Consider the following 21,219-nt stretch of genomic DNA (forward strand, 5'->3'; position numbering starts at 1 on the left):
TCATGCACAAAATAGATCTCCTAACCGACTTGCCAAAACTTTAGTTTGTTAACAAGAAATTTGTGGAGTGGTTGAAAAATGAGTTTTAATGACTCCAACCTAAGTGTATGTAAACTTCTGACTTCAACTGTATATAGAGCCATTATTGCATGGCACTCCCTTCCATCTCATATTGCTAAAATGAACAGAAAACCTGGTTTAAAGAAACAGATAAAGCAACACCACACAGTACAATGCCTCTCCCTTATTGACCTATATATTTTGTGTGTATGTATTGATATGTAGGCTATGTGTGCTTATGTAGTTCTGTCCTTGAGCTGTTCTTGTATATTAATGTTCTGTATTATGTCATGTTTTGTGTATACCTTGGGAAGAGTAGCTGCTGCTTTTGCAACAGCTAATGGGGATCCTAATAAAATACCAATACTAAATACCGTACCTTTTAATGTATATTTCAATGTATGATTATAATTAGCTATCTTGTTTTTGTTTCTTTGTTACTACTTTTATTTTATTATTCTATGATGTGAAACACTTTGTTATTTGTACTGAAAAGCGTCTGGTTTGGTCTGGAGGGCGGTGGGGGGTGGGGGCTCAGTCTGCCAGGTTGGCGCGGCAAGAGCTCAGCAGAGATTACTTGGGTGAGTGAACGTTGGCATTGGCCATGTCCTGCTTGCATCCGGTCCACTCCAACTCTCCCCTCTTTCAGAAGGCCACCATGCCAGGAAGCAGGGCTTCATTTAGGAGGGTTGGAGAGGAGGACATGTTGCACATTAGTCTGCAGCCCAGAAAGCCCCATAGGAATTGGCATGACTCAAGTATATTTATTCACATTACCAACTGAGATGTAACGTGTGAAGACACTACTTTAAGCTTTATGATTAATTTAATATGTTATGGCATTAAGTTCCATCACTAATGCTCCACCTCCACACATGTTTTCTTGGTTAAAAGCTCACATTAGTTTTAATTGATTCTCGATTCCTCATGAATAAGTTGTTTTCGAACTGCTGATTGATTTTAACAGCTTTCTAGGCCAATTAAACCAGTGTATAGTTTGGTTAGTGTGAAGTCTTTTCTTCAATCTTTGTCACAGTTAAGGCCACATAATGGACCGGTCATATTGTACACTGTAAGGTCTCTTACCATCATGTTATGACCGTTTTTTACCTGTTAAGGTTATGTTCAGGAAGCTGCTCCGCTCAAAATGTCTTTCTTGTAATCCCCCTCTCCCTTCCCCCCGTATTTCATCACCCATTGCTTTCACCCAACTACAACGACGGATTGAATAAATCCAGATTAAGTGTTGAAGCTGATTATTCTTTTTATAGCGACAGGAGTCTGTTGAGGACTGCCAAACCGAGCAGCTCTGACTGTCACGCCAGACTCCATTGAAGTGGTCCCTATTACAGCCTTTGGTTAATGACCCTCTCGCAACATTGTACATCTCCCACCCTTATTTGTAAGCACTCTCCTAAATGAGTTAATGGGGCTATTTGGTCTTTGATGCCCGAAATGTCCTTTAATTGATCACTAATGTGAATCATCGATTAAAGCCATGTCTTTTCCTGTGGGGTTGCCTCTTGATTACATTTGGAACACACAATTCTCTGTGAACCCTGGTGGATATTAACGCACACTCATCTGTTATGTCAGCTGGTAAACCAGCATAGTAATTAAGTAGTGTGTGAGTGTCCTCAAGCTGATGAACAACATTACTCGTCACTTGAGTGTGCCTTAAACCTTCACATACATACAAGAACCTGCACAATGGTCTAAATTTGAATCCTTCAGAATTCAGTTTTTGCCTGACATGACGTGGCCTGCAGCAAAAAAAAAGTGCCTTCAGTCAATCATGTACAAAAGCTCAGCTGTGGTGCTGCTACATGATGTAAAAATATAGACTAACATGCTGACTAGACCACAGACCACAGTGCGCGAGCATTGCAAAATAAATGTGCACATACATGTTATTCAATAATTTCATCCAAACTGCTTGCGCGTGCAAGCAGTTTGGATGAAATTATTGAATAACATGTCATCGGTTTTTACATGCATACTAACCCACATGGGTGATTGAAAGATGAACGAGGAGAGATTATTCAAAGAAAATGAACTAAAAACGGACTATGTTTAGCCTTTTATCTGGGTATTAATTGTCAGAGTAGAGAACACACGATTTTGTATGACTCAAAATGGGTCAAAATTCTACAAAGATCCAGCAAAAAAAGGACCATATGCATTTCAGGTAAAATAACAACCCAATGTTTATCCCCTGGACACATGAGCTAGCAACAGCAAGCTAGTTAAAAATCCATGAGTGTTTCATGTGTTTCGACCTGTCCTCAAATTCATATAGTTGGTTCACAGTTGGTTTTGGTATTTTAACCTGCATGAACGCATCTGGTGGTGATAGACAAAATTAACATGTGCACGATGGTGCGCTCGGAGATACGTTTGGGACCGGTTTGGTCAAGATATAAGCAGCTTCTCCACATACCATACCATATGTGCTATGTGGAGCACAAACGTTTAACTTATTAAGTCTGAAAAGCTGTTTCCGAAATTCAGGTGGGATTTGTGAAGTGTTCTTGACCTATAATGCTTTTAAAAAAGGTATACATTAATAAGTAATGATGATTAATGTTTTATGATGCCAGAGAACAGATAAATGGACATCTGACTGCACACCATTCATTCCACCTGGACGGTGAAATAAAAACATAGAAATGTTTCCGTTTCTCTGCTTGAATGTTAACAAGGGAAGGCCCTCTTCCTTTTCTACTATATTTGATTAAAACGCTGTAGCTTGCCATCTGTATTCTCTATCTTAAGAATGCTTGATGCACTTTACAGGGTGTTGGCATTCCTTTAAAGGAAAACTCCACCCAAAAACTATCTTTTAGTATTTGTTGCATGTCAGCAATTGAGAAATGCATCATATGGGCCAGATTTCTGTATTTTGAAAGTTACATATCTTGAAAATGTGATTACTGACATGCAAAATATTGTGGGAATATATCAGCAATGGCCTAATGAAAAAAATACCAAAAGATAGATTTTGGGTGGAATTTTCCCTGTAAATACTGGCCATCATGTACATACATGGGCATATGTGCATATCACCACAGGACAGTTGGAGGGCTTGATTAAAAAGCATCTTGGGTAGTTAATTAAATATGGCTGTTCTATTGCCAGCGCTTGACAGGTGGAGGCTGAAGACACTCGAATTAAGTCCCATGGATCTCAAGGTGGAGTAACTGGAGCCACAGCACACACACCTGAGGGCAGCTGCCAAATGGGCCTACATACACACCAATGGTGAGAGTAACAACCCCAAAAATGTTTGGGAAAATTGGTCTAATTAAAATCCATCCGGTTGCAGAAGTGGTCAAATAAAACCCTTTAGACAAAAGACTTGGTCTAATCTTTATACATGATAATAGTCACCGTTAAGATACACATTTGTATACTACGAGAACAACACAGAAGATAGAGATACTGACACTTTTTACTGGTTTACCTAACCTGCAGGTTGGGGAAGAGCTGGTCATGGGTTTGTCTTCAGGGAAGCCTGGTGGACAGTTTGAACCACCCTGTCACAGGGGGCTGGCCAAGCATAGAAACACTTTCTAGTGTTTCTCTTTGAGACTAATTCAATATGGCAGCCAAACGTGGTAGTGTTTTATATACACTGACAACTGTCTAAGGGGTACATCATAGGTTGTGTCCCATTCTACCATCGAGCAGAAGTAAAGTGGTGTGTGCCCATCAATGTGAATGTGAGCACTGGTAAGAGTTTAGGAGGGTGGCTGTTGTTAGTTTGATCTGGCTCTAGCTCCCTCCGCCTTGCTCAGTGAAGACAAACCCTCTGAACAAAAGCCTTTCCATGCGCGACTCTTAAAGATTGATTATTGCTTACAGGAACAAAGCATTTTGTGTACATGGACACACAGTGCAGAGTCATGGAGAGCAATGGAGTGGCATCGGAAAAGGAAGGGGTGAGAGGGGAACAGACCTGAACAGCGTGGTCTGTTTCTATCAGCTGGGGAAGGGTCATACTGGCATGGGGGTTAAAAGGGAAGGGTCATATAAGCATGGGGGGTAAAAGGGAAGGGTCATATAGGCATGGGGGGGGTAAAAGGGAAGGGTCATACTGGCATGATGGGGTAAAAGGGAAGGGTCATATAGACATGGGGGGTAGAAGGGAAGGGTCATACCGCAGAAGTGGATGAGAGAGAGAGGAACTATGGGATCTGTGAGCAAACAAGGTTAGCTGGGGAATTATAGCATACACTTTTATGTTTATGGCTTGAAGGTTCAGCGTCTTATAAACGACTGCAGCGTTAGAGGACTGCGAGGTGGGGGACCATTTTGACATTTCAGTGGAAATGTGGCCCAGCATTTGAATTCCCATGTTCACTTGTCACTCAAGCACTGCTAAAGTACACAACTCTACTTCTAAAGGTGTCACATGAAAAGTACAGTAGAGTGCTGGGGGCTCTGTAGCTTGATATCAACACAGAATATTGTTCCACCATCCTGCTGACTTTACAGTGGTGATTTTAAATAGTAGACATAAGACATACCACATGAATACCCTCAACACGTATACACACACCCACACATACGCCTGCACACATTCATACCTACATGTACATAATATGTGAATTTACGATCAATTCCAATAAGCAATTGGTGCCCCGTCCGAGGAACATTTAGGATGGGAAAGATGTGCAGTTTTTTTGCTCTCAAAAAGAAGCAGAAAGCTTTGAAAAAGCAGGTGATGTGGGTGGGGTTGGGGGTGGGACTGGGGATTAAGTTGGGGGGACTCGGGGCATTTGATAACTTATATATTCGACTTTCTGGTTGTCTTTCATAATTGGTCAGAAAATGTCAATTTGTGTGGTCCGCTGTTCCAAGAGTCAAAATGCAGGTGTTGCTTACGCAAAGGGAAAGATACAGAAGCATGGGCATCTTTCTGCCCGAGAGTCAGTGTGCATATCCACATCCTGCTCTCTCAGAGTGGAACACCAGGATAGAATGGTCAGATTTGCGAGGATACGGTGGATAGCTGATAAAGTATCTCACGATCAACAAACGCCTCCAGAATAGTGTGCCCTCCAGGTGTACTGCATCCAGAAACCGTTGTCTTACATCCACAGTCCAAAAACCCCATTACTGTCTCAGTCCTACTGGCCCATCTATGAAGGTCCCGGGAGAGCTCCATGTACATTCTACAACTGGAATACATTCTACTTTCTGGGGATCTTTCATGATGACACTGTCCAAATGGCCTTCTGTAAATGACCACCATGTTCTTCAGTGGGGAGGCCACCAGGCGACCAATGGCTAGGTGTTTCAGGGTAGCAGTAAGCAATGACAGTGACTGGGAACTGACTGACTGGCTGGGGGTATTTCTCTGTGTGACTGTGGGTCAGTGAGGGGATTTGGCCACTCATACCCTGTGTCCTTGTCTCCTGCTCCTGGGAACTTAGTGGGATTGGGGAGGGCGGGGGGGTTTGTTAAGGGGAAAAAGTGTGGAAATGGCACAATGTGTTAGTAAGAGTTAAAAATGTCAGGAATGGCAAACAATTTCTGTTTTCTTAAAGGTGAAAAGATTGGGAGTTTTTCCAACAGCAAGACTGAACTGTCTTTGATATATATTAAACAACAGTTGCCTGGGCCAGGAGAATGGAGGCACATTTTACAGAACCTAGTCATTGCTACAGTATATAGCATCTTCTATGGAGTTTCAATATAAAATAAACATTCACATTTGAAAGGATGGTGAGATTAAGATTAATTTACTATATTTGTCAAACCAGAGATGAAGTCTTTGACATTCATCCTTCTTATGCTCTATTGTTGTTAGTGAACTTAAAAAGCAGGATAGTTGTTGGTTAAGTAGCCCCTGTAAGCGATATGAAACACCTGGGTCCATATTGTAATGGGAAGCTTAGAAAGGGTTTTGTTGACTGAGGCTCAAAATTCCCATAAACATTTTCTTGTTTAGGGAAGGCACATGTTCTGCTGAGTCGTCTGAACTATCTTGGCCAAGTAAATCTGGCAACTTATTCACACCCAGCCTGTTTGGAAGGAGTTTTTGTCAATGAGAACACATCTCGTGTTTAGTTCTATGTAAATGTTAACTCAATTTGACAGGCATGGCAAGGACTGACTAATGTCTGCTCTTGGATGACGTCCTCCCCTAAATTATAAATAGAATATAATTTCTTAATAATATCCCTTCTACCATATAATATCCCTTCTGCCATTATCCTCTATTGTACTCCCATCTGGAATACATATCAGTCTATATATGTTGGATTTATTCAGGTAAGTGACCACTACTTATAATCCTGTATTAAGTACTCCCATCTATGTAGATAGAGTGGGCGGATAATGTGTTTTCCATTATGAATCCGAAAGTACAGTACAGTGTGTGTTTGCAATACGGGTCAGGAGCAGGAATTGTTATTGCCTCCTGAATGGGGCTGTGTGGCTATGGGGAGGGGTAGATAGATTTCCTCCTGAATGGGGCTGTGTGGGTATGGGGAGGGGTAGATAGATTGCCTCCTGAATGGGGCTGTGTGGCTATGGGGAGGGGTAGATAGATTGCCTCCTGAATGGGGCTGTGTGGGTATGGGGAGGGGTAGGTAGTTTGCCTCCTGAATGGGGCTGTGTGGGTATGGGGAGGGGTAGGTAGTTTGCCTCCTGAATGGGGCTGTGTGGGTATGGGGAGGGGTAGGTAGTTTGCCTCCTGAATGGGGCTGTGTGGGTATGGGGAGGGGTAGGTAGTTTGCCTCCTGAATGGGGCTGTGTGGGTATGGGGAGGGGTAGATAGATTGCCTCCTGAATGGGGCTGTGAGGGTATGGGTGTGGAGCCAGTGTCCTGGATGAGGAACTCATGATGGATGGATGAATGAATTAATGACTGTAGTCAGATAGAAGAAGGGGCCGGAGATCGAGGAGCTAGTGAAGATTAGGTCACATCATCAGATTCTGCTGCCGTGGGGCAGGTGGGGCAGGGCCACCCCGGGCCTCCTCTCGGGACAGCGCTGGGGGTAGGGCACACTATGGGTGGAGTGCAGCAGGCCGGGGAGCTCCCTGGGGGCACGGCCCCAACGCCGGGACACCCACCCCCACCTGGGGCTCACGCACTCCATCCTCCGGGTGCGCCTCCCCGCGTGGCCAAACAGGGCAGCCGCCAGGGGCCATTGTCCGTCTGAGCTGGGCTCCTGGCAGGTGGGGACACAGGGTTTAGGCTGGGGCTTGTGCCTGGAGACCTGGAGCCCCTCCTCTAGGCAGGGCAACCAGGCCGCCCCATGGCCCTGGGCAGGCATGAGGTTCTGGGTGAGGGCTAAGGAGGGGGTAGGGTGTGAGCAGGCAGGGGGGAGCCTGATCCGACCATCCTCTCCCAGCATGGGCCCCAGCAGGCCTAGGCTGGTTCTGTCTGTCAACGAGTCCGTGCGGTCTTCATAGCCCAGGTCGGCTGGAGCCGAGCACTGCTGCAGGAAACAATGACCCTTCCCCCCAACGTCCGTGGTGCCCCCGTCCTGGCACCCCATCTCCCCTTGACCTTCCTCCTCCACCTCCGCCACTTCCTCGTCCTTTTCCTCCTCCCCCTCTTCGTCCTCCTCTCCCGGCGGGGGCGCGCGGAGGTCTCTGAGGAAGACCACAATGACTGAGATGTTGTCGCTGGAGCCGGCGTCACGGGCCGAGGCCACCAGCTTGTGGGCCACCATGGTGCTGTCGCCGCTGTTCTCCGTCAGGTGGTCGCTGACCACACGCACCGCCTCGTCGGGGCTGACTGTGTCGTAGAAGCCGTCGCAGGCCAGGATCAGGTAGTCCTCCGTGCCGTCCAATGGGACGATGTGTTGGTCAGCAACGCCAGAGATGTAGGGCTTGTGCTCATTGTCGCCTGTCAATCACCAAGACAAAGAGAGATAAGAAACGAAGAAAACAAATCATGTATTCTATATATTGTCAAATGTTTCTCATTGAAGCACTTTTTTATAAAAACAGGAACCTGTTAAACCCTCAAAGAGCTGACAACAACATCATGTGATATTCAGTGCTGCTTTATCTGTCAAGTCCACAAGGCTATGCATCTGTGTTTTGAAATCATGGTTGAGAAAAACAAAGAATAAATGTTCATTTAACATTTAATAATAAATGATACATCTGCTGCTTGCCACCTTATCACCTAGACGTGTTGTTCGGCACTTTGGCCCCGATTCCAAACCGAGTTAAGAGCGCCTAAACGGAATGTTATAACCTTTTTATGCACTTTTCTCTCTTTGCGTATTCATGCTATTCACCTGCTATTCGTTCGGGATGGAAATCTAAGAAATGAACGTGTGGCAGAGGTGTGTCTACAGATACGCCGTATTCTGACCTTGACTTCATTCCATAATAATTCCATCACCTTTATGCGAGAGGAAACCATGAATAAGGTTGAGCGAATCTGCAGTTTCCAAGTGGAAAAAGCATCCACTTAATTTTTTATGATAGAAATAACATCATTCTCCATGCACTGTAGTTTACAACTTGATAAGCGCTATTGATAAGAGCTAGGTAAATGAGTAATCCGTTTGGATAAGGGAATTGTAAATATAAATGACACTTGTTTTATTTCACCTGGAGACAAATGTGAAACCAGTCATATGGCAGCAAACTGAAGCATATCAACATTCCCACAGTAAAGTTGTTGAAATGCTGTGCCATTATGTAGAATTTTAATTGTATAGCCTTTTAACTTGCAGGGATGGGAACTCTTGAATGGCTTAATTATAGGCTACCCCGACTTTCTGTTTCCTATTTCTATCATGTTAAATATTAGTCACTATCAGTATCTACAGTCAGTAGGCCTAATAACCACACATATTCAACTGCCAATTTACTGTTAGTTCCCTTCAGTTGGTATAGCCTACATTATCATTCCATTTAATTACATTGTTTAATTTACCTTCATTTGCTTCCTCTGTAAACGCCGTCACGGCCATGTGGTTGTTGCTGAGGATCATTAGTAACAGTTGATTGAGTAATTTTAAACACCAGTTGGTGCTGAAATGGAGACGAATATGCATATATTTAGATGGATTTCTTTTATTGATCCTCATTTCCTTAACCCGTTCTCTTGATGTATTCTAGTCTGTCGACAAAATAAAAGGTACACCGTATTTAAAGGGATGGCTTCAGATAAATGTACCGAAAACCCTATTGAATGAAAACTCCACGAGAAAAGTTCAGCGGTTGAATTACATTTATTCAGCGCGTGCAAGGGAACCACACCTGCAAAGCCCGTTACGGACCTTCATAAGGTATGTTTGAAACGGCTGAGAAGTGCATAGGAAAGGCGTGTGTAAGAACGGCGTAATTTGGGGTCCTTTGTGACTAATGTATTTATATATACGTATGAATATCAGTGTTGCAATAGCTGTCTTCTCTCCTCTGCTTCATGCAGCAGGAATTAAACAGTTGTTATGTAGCAGCCATTTGCTGTCGAGGAAGCGGTTGTTTTGATATCAGATTAGTGGAGTTTTAGGATTATGGAACAGCAGGTCACAGTATAGCTTTCTCACTAGCTACCACTAAAATAACTATCAGGAAATATGACTAGAAGCTAGCCTCAAGTTGCCTTGTGCATCAGGGTTGGGGGTCAATTAGAATTGAGGTCAGTTATTTCCATTTTTGGGGGGAAATAAAATCGAATCACTTCCTGAATAGACTTCAATTCGAATTGACCCCAACCCTATTGTGTATGTAAATGGGCACAGTTGGATTCTAAGGCAGTCTTTACAGTGGATTCCAATGTCGAGGCCATTTGTTTTCAAGAGAACAACAGTATTGTTGTGATTGTGATGTTGTATTATTGGAGCTGTGAGATTATTCCATCTAATCCCATTAGGATTTTAAATACCTGCTGGGAAATCAGACTGGTCACCTAACCTAAAGTTACGTACATTTGTGTATGCATAAAGTTACAGGAAACCCTCAACCCCCACCTCTGGGCTGCTATTTGTCTCCCACTCAGCACAGTGTCAGCTGATCCTTGGCTGTGGCACTCAATCACCAAGATAGTTTAGACTGATTATGGGCCTCCTGCTGAGTGGTGAGTTGCACACACACACACTCTCTGCACGACACACACGCACTCTCTGCACGACACACACGCACTCTCTGCACGACACACACGCACTCTCTGCACGACACACACGCACTCTCTGCACGACACACACGCACTCTCTGCACGACACACACGCACTCTCTGCACAACACACACACACTCTCTGCTCGACACACTCCGACCTCTTGTACTTCATACGGTAATTGTATAAATACAAGGCATAGAGTGATTGTTTGCACCTATGGCTCTGGATACGGACAGGCTGCCATTAACCCTCCACGTGCCGAACCAGATGACACAGCCTCCCAGAGCCTCAATACGCTGCTTCTCATCCTGCAGAGGGAAAAAGAAAGATAGTATTATGTACAAAGATATGTGGTTGTATATGAGACAGACATCTCTGCTCAAGTGATGTTAACCCCTGTGTGTGAAGTGAACAGTGATTAAGTGAGTGTTTTGTGTGTGTGTGTGTGTGTGTGTGTGTGTGTGTGTGTGTGTGTGTGTGTGTGTGTGTGTGTGTGTGTGTGTGTGTGTGTGTGTGTGTGTGTGTGTGTGTGCATGCGTGTGACCTCTCTGTCAGGCTTGTGAGGCTTCATCAGTTCCACGGCCTGGCCTTTCTTGACCAGCATGACCTGTGAGTCCCCTAGCCAGGCCACATACAGGGTCCGCCCCCTTAGAAAGGTCACCACCCCCGTGGTGCCGCAGCGCAGGTTCTGTAACACACAGACAGACACACTCACATGTACATACATACGGGTGTATACATACATATATGAATGTCCGGTAACATGTCAACTGGGTCGTTCCATTTGATTTCAATCATTTTTTAACCACACCCCATTTGATTTGAATGAAAATGTCCATACTATACCAATTTGAGCCCTTACCTCCATCTTAGCTTTCCGGATGAAGCGTTCATCGGTGACTCTGAAGGCGCGACACAGGGCCTCCCCCGGATCTTGGCTGAAGCACTCCTGGTGCACCATATTGACGTGGAGGTGGTTGGCGGCGTAGATGGCGGCGTCCACGCCCCCATGGCCATCGAACACTGCGAAGAAGGCCTGCTCCTCCTGGTCCTGAAAACACACACACACACACACAGGTCAAAGGTCAAAACAGTATGACAAGAGGATGAGCATGCAATGTCTTAGAGCTTCAATACTTTCAGGAAGTATTTCTCTTATTTCTGCACTTCATTGGAGTCACCACCTGTTCTAACATGATAGTAATTCATGTATAGACTCTCATCAATAGTATGAAGCAATGCAAAGCATTCATCTGTCTCAATCATTCCATAAAGAAATTGAACTCATCATAGTAATGTTTTCTAAATCACAATTGCTTCTACAGCGTAGTTCGTTGCGTGTCACTCTCGTGACGTTGTGTGTTTTCCATGAATGGCATGTGTAGTAGTGCCTCATCACGAATATGCAAATCGAAATATAACCTGCTTGCGTCTCCATCTATTTGCTTTAATTAACTGGGGTTTAATGCCAGTTAGCAGGCTTACCCGCCACTAGCATGCTTAGCTAATAGAATGGGATAAACATTTGATCCAACTGAATAATTATCTCAGGATCCTTGCTCTTGTCCATCTGCCTGTCTGTCCCGGGGACGTCTCACTGGCCAGTTGGCTCAGAGGGGACGTAAGGGGAGGGGCCATAATCGTTGGGGATGACTGGAAAACTAATAAGGATAGGACTTCAATGACTGATTGACTCTGTGTGGCTCAGATAACATGCCATTATCAGGCTGGTGTGTGTCTGTCAAATCAAATCACATTTGATTGGTCGCGTAAACACATTTTGCAGTTCTCGCAGGTGCAGCTAAATGTTTCTAGCTCCAGTTCTATCTATCTGTCTGTGTGTGTGTGTGTGTGTGTGTGTGTGTGTGTGTGTGTGTGTGTGTGTGTGTGTGTGTGTGTGTGTGTGTGTGTGTGTGTGTGTGTGTGTGTGTGTGTGGGTGAGGGTGTGTTGTTCAGCTTCATTGAAATCATTTCCTTCATGCCCGAGGGAGCACGTTAGAGTGCTGTAGCCAATAATGCTATTAGAAGCATTTCATTCACCAGCGGCTACCTACTGTGCTATCATTTACTGTTCTTATTGGGGTTGTAATGGGAATAACTCGTATAGGGGAGTTTTATTGATCTCCCCCCCATAGTGAAGTGAGTCGATAGCTTCCCAGCTGGGTTAGCCCACTCAGTGGGGGGGGTCTCTTCATTAGCTGATATACACAGAATAATAAAATGCTCTTTTTAGCCAGTCGGCAGTGATTTTGAAGAGTGTCTCTACAGGGTTAAGGTCAATTCCATTTCAATTCAGGCAATTCAGGATGTAAACTGAAATTCCAATTTTCCTCAATTTAGAATTGGAATTTCAGTTTACTTCCTGAATTGAAATGTGCTGTTTCACATGGTGATACTGTGTATTACTGTTCTTGCATCAAGTGTTAGGCCAAATGTTGCTAAGAAACATTGAAACAATGACAGACATCCTGGAGTCTTTGATAGGAGGATATATTTTGAGTGTGGCCAAGAACAAGGTATTGATTTTGTGGTCATCAGGATGCCATGTGTCTTGGGGTTTCTAGAGAGCTCTTTTAGAGTAAGCACTTTTAAGGCCACTATAGGGTTGGGCAGTATCCAGATTTCATACCGTTTCTGTACCACACTGGGGTATACGGTATTACCGAATGTGCACACCAGGGGCGCTATTTCGCACCCCCGCAGCCCACGAGAGACGGGGGGCGCCCAACCCACATTTCTTCTATCTATATATATTTTTTGTAATGATATTGAAAATCATACCGTCTTTATGTCTAAATACCCCGGTATAAGGTATATCACCCAAGCCTAGCCCACTAGGGAGAAGCCTTAGGGCAGGGCTACAGTAGTACTCGAGCCCTCTTTTCCCACCCTTTCCTCTTATGCTTTACCAGAAACGCCAATCAATTGTAATTGAAGTTAAAGAGTCCATATCCCTTTAATGGTTATGGTAAGAACTGGAGGGTAATCTGATCCTAGATCTGTGGTTGAAGGTTGCTCTCTTCATCAACCTAGCGACATGCTGGAGTCACCCGTACCTGCATGTTGAACTGATCCTAGACCTGTGGTTAAGGATTACTCTGTTCATGCTTACCTGTATGTTGAACAGGGTGTTGAAGTCGGGGATGACGATGTGTTTGTCCTCCATCTTGCGGCGCATGTTTTTGATGGCGTGGATGGAGGTCTCGTAGTAGGGCTGAGGTCGGCGGCGGTAAGGGAAGTCTTTCAGCCACAGGCAGCATGTTTCACACAACTTATTGAAGATGAGCCGGGCAAAGGCCACCGACTCAATCTCTAAAAGAGAACACACACACGCACACGCACAATCACACGCACGCACCCGCACATGCACGCACACAAATGGCATGTGATCAGACCTCAGGCTCGCACACATATACATTATACACGCATGTATCCATGCATAAGTGCACATGTGAAAAGAATGCACATCATTTATAGCCTCCAGATGTATATTCACGTTTGTTCACATTAAAATACACACATGTAGACTCACATGAAACCATACACAAGTAATCACACATACGCACGCACGCACACACACACACACACACACATTTGTTTGCAATCAGTCCCAATTAATACGGTAGTCTGGGACACCTGTATTCCATACTAGAGCTCTGTCACAATATTTATTGTCTTACAATAAATATGCTTGCATTGATATTGACATTTTGCATTGATATTGCATTGCATATTGCATATTTATTGACATTGAATTGTTTAAATGCAACTGTATAATCTCTCCTGTCATAAGTGACATAAACATGTTTTGGTTGGTTATCATAGTCTGTGTACCTACAATACTCCCATTAGAACAGAACGCATCAATCATTTGAGCTTCAATTTGGATGTTTGTTATTTCTGTATGTTTTAAAATGTGTTCATAGGTGAATAAGAAATGGCTTTTGGGTTTTAAACAGCATCGGTATGAGCTCACTGACGGAATTTCGAGGAAGTAAACTAATTTAGGGCTCGATTCAATCCGTATTGAAATGTAAAGGTCATTTACAAATGAGCCGACATATGCAGCGTTTACCGTGAATGGAGTCTCCGTTAATGTGGGAACATTGCCTTTAAACTTCTATCGTGCTGTAGCGCAGCTCTTCAGGACTACGGATTGAATCAAGCCCTTAGCCTTTTTCGTCTCTGTCACAGCGAGTCGAGCAACAGAGAGGGACTCAGGAGACAATGTTAAAGTGTTTGTTTTTATTTTGATGAACCTGAAATATAGATGAACCTCTCGAAGTACTCTGTTTCCCAGTTACCTTGGTTGTTGTGAGGGGGGATTAACTGTTTCCTAGTTACCTTGGTTGTTGTGAGGGGGGATTAACTGTTTCCTAGTTACCTTGGTTGTTGTGAGGGGGGATTAACTGTTTCCTAGTTACCTTGGTTGTTGTGAGGGGGGATTAACTGTTTCCTAGTTACCTTGGTTGTTGTGAGGGGGGATTAACTGTTTCCTAGTTACCTTGGTTGTTGTGAGGGGGGATTAACTGGGTGACTGACATTCGTAAGAAAACTTGTGGGCTTTCTGTTTGTTGCAAAGGGCTCACCAATTGTTCATTCGTAATTTACAGAATAGTAGCGGTTATAACTCGTCTTAAGAAGCTCTGATGCTTACTATAGAGTCCTATGTTTTACTATAGATACCTATAATCCTATAAATACTGTGAGATTCCAAGAGTTGGGTCGTTTTTCTACTTACCTAGAGAACTCATGGATACCATTTTTATGTCTCTGCATGCTCCTCTCAAAAACAGGGAAATAGACCTAACTATTGCAAAGCTTGGTGGTTAGCACTTGGTCCTCTATGCATTTTTTACAAGTTCATTTGAAACGATAACATTTAGATTATAGTTGTTTTAAATGCATTTTTACTTTACTATTTTCTCTGATGTACGCATTTCATTCATCCGCCGTGGGCACACCGATGATAGGCTGTGCGAACTTCTCAAGTCAACACAGTGGCCAGATGCGACAGAATGAGGAAGTTGATAGTATCTATGAGTTCATTTGACTCAGGGTAAGTAGAAAAACAACCAAAATCTCAAAATCTCGCAGTATCTTTTAAAGACTCCATAGTTTCGTCCTCTAAAATAGCTTCTGTAATGAATATCTGGACGAGGTCATTTTGAATGAATTCTCTGCTCCACCTAGTGGAACTAAGGACTTGGTCTTTCCACTCTCCAATCCTCCTCACTCTCCTTTCTTCCCCTTCTCTCTATTCCTCTCCGTTCCTCTCCTCCTCCTCCTCCTCTCCCTAACTCCCCAGGCTCTGTAGTTAAATTTAACCTCCCATTCCATCTCAGAGCCCTGTCAGTGAGCAGTGGGAGCTCTGTGTGTGTGGGTGTGTGGGTGTGTTCGTGTGTCTCCTCTGCCCTGGGCCTAGATGGCCAGGCTGTCTGCTATCCTCTGTTCTTACCCACTCTTACCGCCCACCTGACATTCACCAACCCACCCTCTGTCCCAAGACAGCAACCCCGTCACGCAAATCACCAGAGCCAAAATTATCTTTCCCCTGCGTTCTCTTTTTGCCTCACTCTCTCCCCCTCCCTCTCTCTCTGATAAGAACACAGAGATCTTAAAGGAGGACTGTCGCAGGGTTATTCATTGCTGTTCCCTTCTATTCTAAAAGACCTCTGCTCTCGCTCGCTCGCTCCACAGAGTGCTTTGTTTTGTAACTAACAAAGTAAAGGGAAAGTGACAGCGGTTGACATCAAGCTGTGGTATAAAAAAAGTGAGCCAGGAAGCGCAACTGTTTTAATGCTAATTATTCGCTAAGAGATTGTAGCAGCTGTGCCACAAACACAATGTGTTTGTGTTAAAGTTGGTGATTTCCTCATTTGTCCACGGTGTTGAATAAAACAACACCTGAAATGATTAAGGCTTTAAGCCAATATATTGAATAAAAAATACCTCTGTCCTTTCAGTAGCCTAGCTAGGTCAGTACATGACCTGATTTTGCATGTCATGCGCAGGCTGACAGGGGACTCACGGGGGAAAGGGTCTACTCCATCCTCAACGGTCTTCTGGATGTGGTAGATGGAGAGGTCACTCTGCAGAACACTGTCTGCTGTAGCCCGCGCCAGGGCAGCCGCCAGGGAGAAGGGGCAGTTACTGTAGGAGAGAGAGAAAAAAGAGAATGTAACATCCCCATCAACCTTACTTGAGTTATCATACTCCAAAGAGACCAGCCTATAGACTTACAGTCCTCAATGACCAGCTCTGACTTGAACCATTAGACCTACCATCAATTAATTTCACTGAAGTAATTACCTCCATCGAGCAGCTTTAACCAATCCCAGAGAAGAAGTCTGTCTGTCTGTCCTTTGGCATGAGACAGGCCTGTTAATTTTCCACGTTCCAATCGCTCCTGGTTTGTCATTTCTACCCCCTTTTTCTCCCCAATTTCGTGATTACGATCTTGTCTCATCGCTGCAACTCCCCAACGGGATGAGTGGCACAACCAACCTTTGGGATCCAATGGAGGAGTTTCCTAACACTGGTGGGGGATCCTGACCATTCTTCTGCCACCACTCTTTTTAGGGTCTTTTAGTTGCGTGTTCACCTATGATGCCCTGCCCACTTGACCTACTTCCTGATCGAACACAGTTGTTTTCCTCCTTACATTTTAGGTTCTCGGCACCGGATAGCTAGCTAGCATCTAGTTAGAGATGGCGCCGCTAGATGGCTGTGCTAGATCAATTGGCATGCAAGTTCTGAGGAACGCTGCCGGAAGTAGGAAAACATTCACAGTAAATGGACACGCCCTTGTTGCCAGGCGCCGTAAGGTGAATAATAATGGCAATAGTAACGGCGTCTTTTTGTAGGCACTAACTCTGCCATGGTACTATGGTGTTGAACGCTGAGCATTCTAACGTAGGTGTTCCTCTTGTCCAGCTGGTCAGCACATGCTTTGAGTACGCGTCCTGGTAATTTGTCTCCTTGTGAATGTTAACCTGTTTAAAGGTCTTACTCACATTGGCTACGGAGAGCAAGATCACACAGTCATCCGGAACTCTGGTGCTCTCATTATGGTTCAGTGTTGCTTGCCTCGAAGCGAGCATATAAGGAATTTAGCTCAACTGGAAATCTCATGTCACTGGGCAGCTCGTGGCTGGGTTTCTCTTTATAATCTGTGATAGTTTGCAAGCCCTGCCACATCCGACAAGCTTCAGAGCCGGCGTAGTAGGATTCGATCTTAGTTCTGTATTGATCTTTTGACAGTTTGATGGCTCGTCAGAGGTCGTAGCAGGATTACTTCTAAGCGTCCGGCTCCCTGAAAGCGGCCTCTCTATTATCTTTTAGCTCAGTGTGAATTTTATTTAGCCTGTAATCCATGGCTTCTTGTTGGGATATGTACGTACGGTCACTGCGGGGACATCGTTGTTGATGCATTTATTAATGAAGCGGTTGACTGATGCGGTAAACTCCTCAATGTTATCGGATTAATACCGGAACAAATTCCAGTCTGTGCTAGCGGAACAGTCCAGTAGCTTAGCATCCGCTTCAACGGACCACTTCCATATTGAGCGCACTGGTACTTCCTGTTTGAGTTTTTGCTTGTAAGTAGGAATCAGGAGGATAGAGTTATGGCCAGATTTGCCAAATGGAGGGGGGGAGAGCTTTGAATGCATTTTTGTGTGTGGAGTAAAAGTTCCGCCTCTGTATGTGCATTTTCTTGTTTGCTTATGGCCCTATGCAGCTCGTTGAGTGCGGTTTTAGTGCCAGCATCGGTTTGTGGTGGTAAATAGTATGGTCTGCAGTTTATCATGAGGTATTCTAACTCAGGTGAGCAAAACCTTGAGACTTCCTTAACATTAGAGATGTCATTAACAAAGAGACACACACCTACCCTCTTAACCTTACCCGAGGCTGCTATTTGATCCTGACGATGCATAGAAAAACCAGTGATGTATAGTATCCATTTCATTGTTCAGCCCCGACTCAGTGAAACATAGGATATTACAGTTCTTCAGGTCCCGTTGATAGTCTCAAACAGAGGTCATCCAGTTTGTTCTCGAGTGATTGTACATTCAGGTAGCCGGCTCGTTTGTCTCACTTGCGCCGTCTTTTCCTCTTTCGAGTCCTGGGGATTAGGGCCTGGTTCGAAATGAGCAGTACATCCACAGCTGCTGACTCGTTGATGTAGAAATCTTCATCCAAATCGAGGTTAGTGATCGCTGTTCTGATGTCCAGAGGCTGTTTTCGGTCATAGAAATTGATAGCGGAAATAGTCTGTACAAAAATGTTAAGATCAACGTAAAAAAACACACAAAATAGCAGAATTGGTCAGGAGCCCGTAAGACAGCAGCTATCAATTGCAGAGCCATCATATTAACTGTCTGACATTATCTTACAGAACAAGATGTACTAGATCTCCTTAGCCTGTGTTAACCTCCGAACGTATTTTCAGCATTTATCCCAAAACCTTATTCTTTCCCAATTCATTTTCCCAATAGGAATGACTGAACAAACTAGAGGTAACTCATTTCCATTTTTTAGGATTACAAGCTGGCGAGCTCTGTAGGCACTCTACTGAGCGCTGAGAGTCAGCGCTGTCATATTACGAAATCTAGTGCTCGCACATGAGCCTGGCCGAGCTTTTGTGTTGTTGTTCAAATTCTATCAACTGTAGCTGACATGGGAAATTACATTTGTTTACATTGTGGAAAATACAGTTCCATACAGTAGCACCTGGATTGATTCAAAGGCAATGTAAAACTATTTCAGTGAAATCTTGCATTGCAATCAAAATATTAATGAGGCCCTTGAACTAGCCCCAACGTGATTTCTATACTGCAGAAGTCACATTGGGGCTAGCCCCCAGAGCAACTTGGCTCAGAGACCCAGTGGAAAAATCCTGTTTTTAAGTGTCGTTATACTATCACTGCTAAAAGTACAATGATTTTTAAGGACAGTATATAACCATGCAATCCTGAAATCCTTACTGGACTGATGAGAAAACAGCAAAAGACAAAGAACACATCCATTTAGAAGCTCCTTAAGCAAACTAGACGGAGAGATATGTCCTCTTTATGTTGTTCCAATAGAAAAGAAAAGCGACAAGTCAGATGAGAAGAGACAAATACTCTCCCTCTCCAGAGATGTGCCAGTATAGATCTGTTTGTCTAAACTCAATCCATGTCCCTGTTGGAGGGGAAATTCATTGAGTGATTCTGTGTCTGTCAGTAGCTACTATTGAGCTATCAGACCTCCCCGCGGAACTGTGGTTATGGTGACCAGTACATTTTAAAATTGTTCTTCAAAACCATGCAATGGCCACAATTAGAGGAAAGTCATGAGTGTACCATTCAAATTTCTACATCTGAGTACTCTCTAGGTTATGTACTGTACATCAATGTGCTCCCTTCAAAGAGGCCTAGGCCTAGATTCAATATTTTGCGAGATTTACATTTAAAGGTAATTTTCGGATTGTGACAACATATGCATCATTTACCGTGAATGTGGTCTCCGCGAACATTGCCTTTAAAACGTGCATAGCATTTAACATTGCCTTTAAAACGTGCATAGCATTTAACATTGCCTTTAAAACGTGCATAGCATTTAACATTGCCTTTAAAACGGGATCGGATTGAATCTGACCCCTAGCCCTGATTCCTACTCATCCTATGCTTAAACATTCCAGTGCACTGATGCCAATACTTGCCCCGCCTGCAAATAGAACTACTCATCGCTGACGAGGTGTAGCGGAACTATGTGTTCAGGTGCACCCTGGGAGCCTCAGGCAGCTTGGAGGGGGAAGAGAGGGTGTGGGTCACATGATCTTGGTCCAGGTGCTGCCTTCATCTGGGCAGGTTATACACCATTGTGGCACTGAGCTCCTGTACCCATGGTAACCTGAGGCACCCAGTGTGTTGACAGCTGATGATGGGGATCCCATTACAACTGCACTGCCTGGCAGTGACAGCAGGTACAGGGGTTCATGCCCACAGTCTACCTCAGAAGGCTACAGGTATTGTGTGTGTGTTTGTGTGTGTGTGCGTATGCAGCAGGGGGTGACCTTACATAGCCACTATAGCCCCAGAGATAACACAGGGGGTGAGGGTGAAGGGATAGAGGAAGAGAGAAAGGAGGGAGGGATAAGCCCTTCCCTTGTCAAAGGAAGTGGAGAAGCTCAACAGGCAGCGAGCGAGGGGAAAGTGGAACATTCTCAAACAAGGACAGTCCACAATGACAGGCTGCTGCTCTACATGAAGGTAATCCAGGTCACCTCTATAGTGGGTACCATAACTATTCACCCCTCCTGGATTTTTTCACATTTTGTTGTGTTACAAAGTGGGATGGAAATTGATTTAATTGTGAAAAATACTCCATAATGTCAAAGTGAATGTAATGAATGAAAATTACAGTGTATTTTGTGTAGATTGTTGACAAAAGGAAATGAAATACAATTCAATCCATTTTAATCCCACTTTTTAACACAATACAATTTTAAGAAATCTAAGGGGGTGAATACTCATGATAGGCACCTAGGTATATTGAGGTGACCAAGGTAACTCGGCCTAGTTACTCTATAAGAAGAATACTCAAATTAACATGAGAAGATAAATTATCTCAGATAACAGGCTAAATTGCTCTATGTGCCAAGTGCCAACCACGGTCACCATTCCATTTGATTGCGGGTAACCAGCGATAACCTGACTAGTTACAATACCTATTTCATGTATTTGGTCAATTAAAACAAGCATGATCAGGGAAGTTGATGATACATATAGATCTTATCTTTCGGCAGAGAATAGAAAGTTCAACATTTTGCAGCATCCTCTGAAATGTAGGTAATGTTGAAAGTGCAGCTCCATTAAATACATTTGATAGCAAGGTCACAGGTTATCTTTAACTGCATACGAATCTAAGTTAGATAGAGACGTTAAAAATGAGTTCAAGTTGATCTCAAGCCTAAAATGTGATTATTTGGACTCCAGATACTACAGCCAATTAAGTTAACTCAGGCACAGATTGTTTGACTGAATTCTGGTTGTATTGTAAATAAAGATTTGTCCTC

General features: G+C 43.9%; 1 protein-coding gene across 1 annotated transcript in view; it reads right to left on the reverse strand.

The window, feature by feature from the left end:
* Positions 1–6,966: 6,966 nt before the first annotated feature.
* Positions 6,967–21,219, reverse strand: part of LOC120044338 (protein phosphatase 1E-like) — a 61,052-nt gene continuing 46,799 nt past the window's right edge. Inside the window, exons 2-8 of the mRNA XM_038988954.1 lie at positions 16,189–16,310; positions 13,270–13,469; positions 11,020–11,208; positions 10,702–10,845; positions 10,372–10,465; positions 7,596–7,924; positions 6,967–7,559 (exon numbers count right to left, since the gene is read on the reverse strand). Of these exons, the coding sequence (XP_038844882.1) occupies positions 6,999–7,559; positions 7,596–7,924; positions 10,372–10,465; positions 10,702–10,845; positions 11,020–11,208; positions 13,270–13,469; positions 16,189–16,310 (1,639 nt within the window). The 3' untranslated portion in view covers positions 6,967–6,998. The remainder of the gene's footprint in view (positions 7,560–7,595; positions 7,925–10,371; positions 10,466–10,701; positions 10,846–11,019; positions 11,209–13,269; positions 13,470–16,188; positions 16,311–21,219) is intronic.

This window comes from Salvelinus namaycush, chromosome 3 (genome assembly GCF_016432855.1).
Source record: "Salvelinus namaycush isolate Seneca chromosome 3, SaNama_1.0, whole genome shotgun sequence".
Classification (NCBI taxonomy): Eukaryota; Metazoa; Chordata; class Actinopteri; order Salmoniformes; family Salmonidae; genus Salvelinus; species Salvelinus namaycush.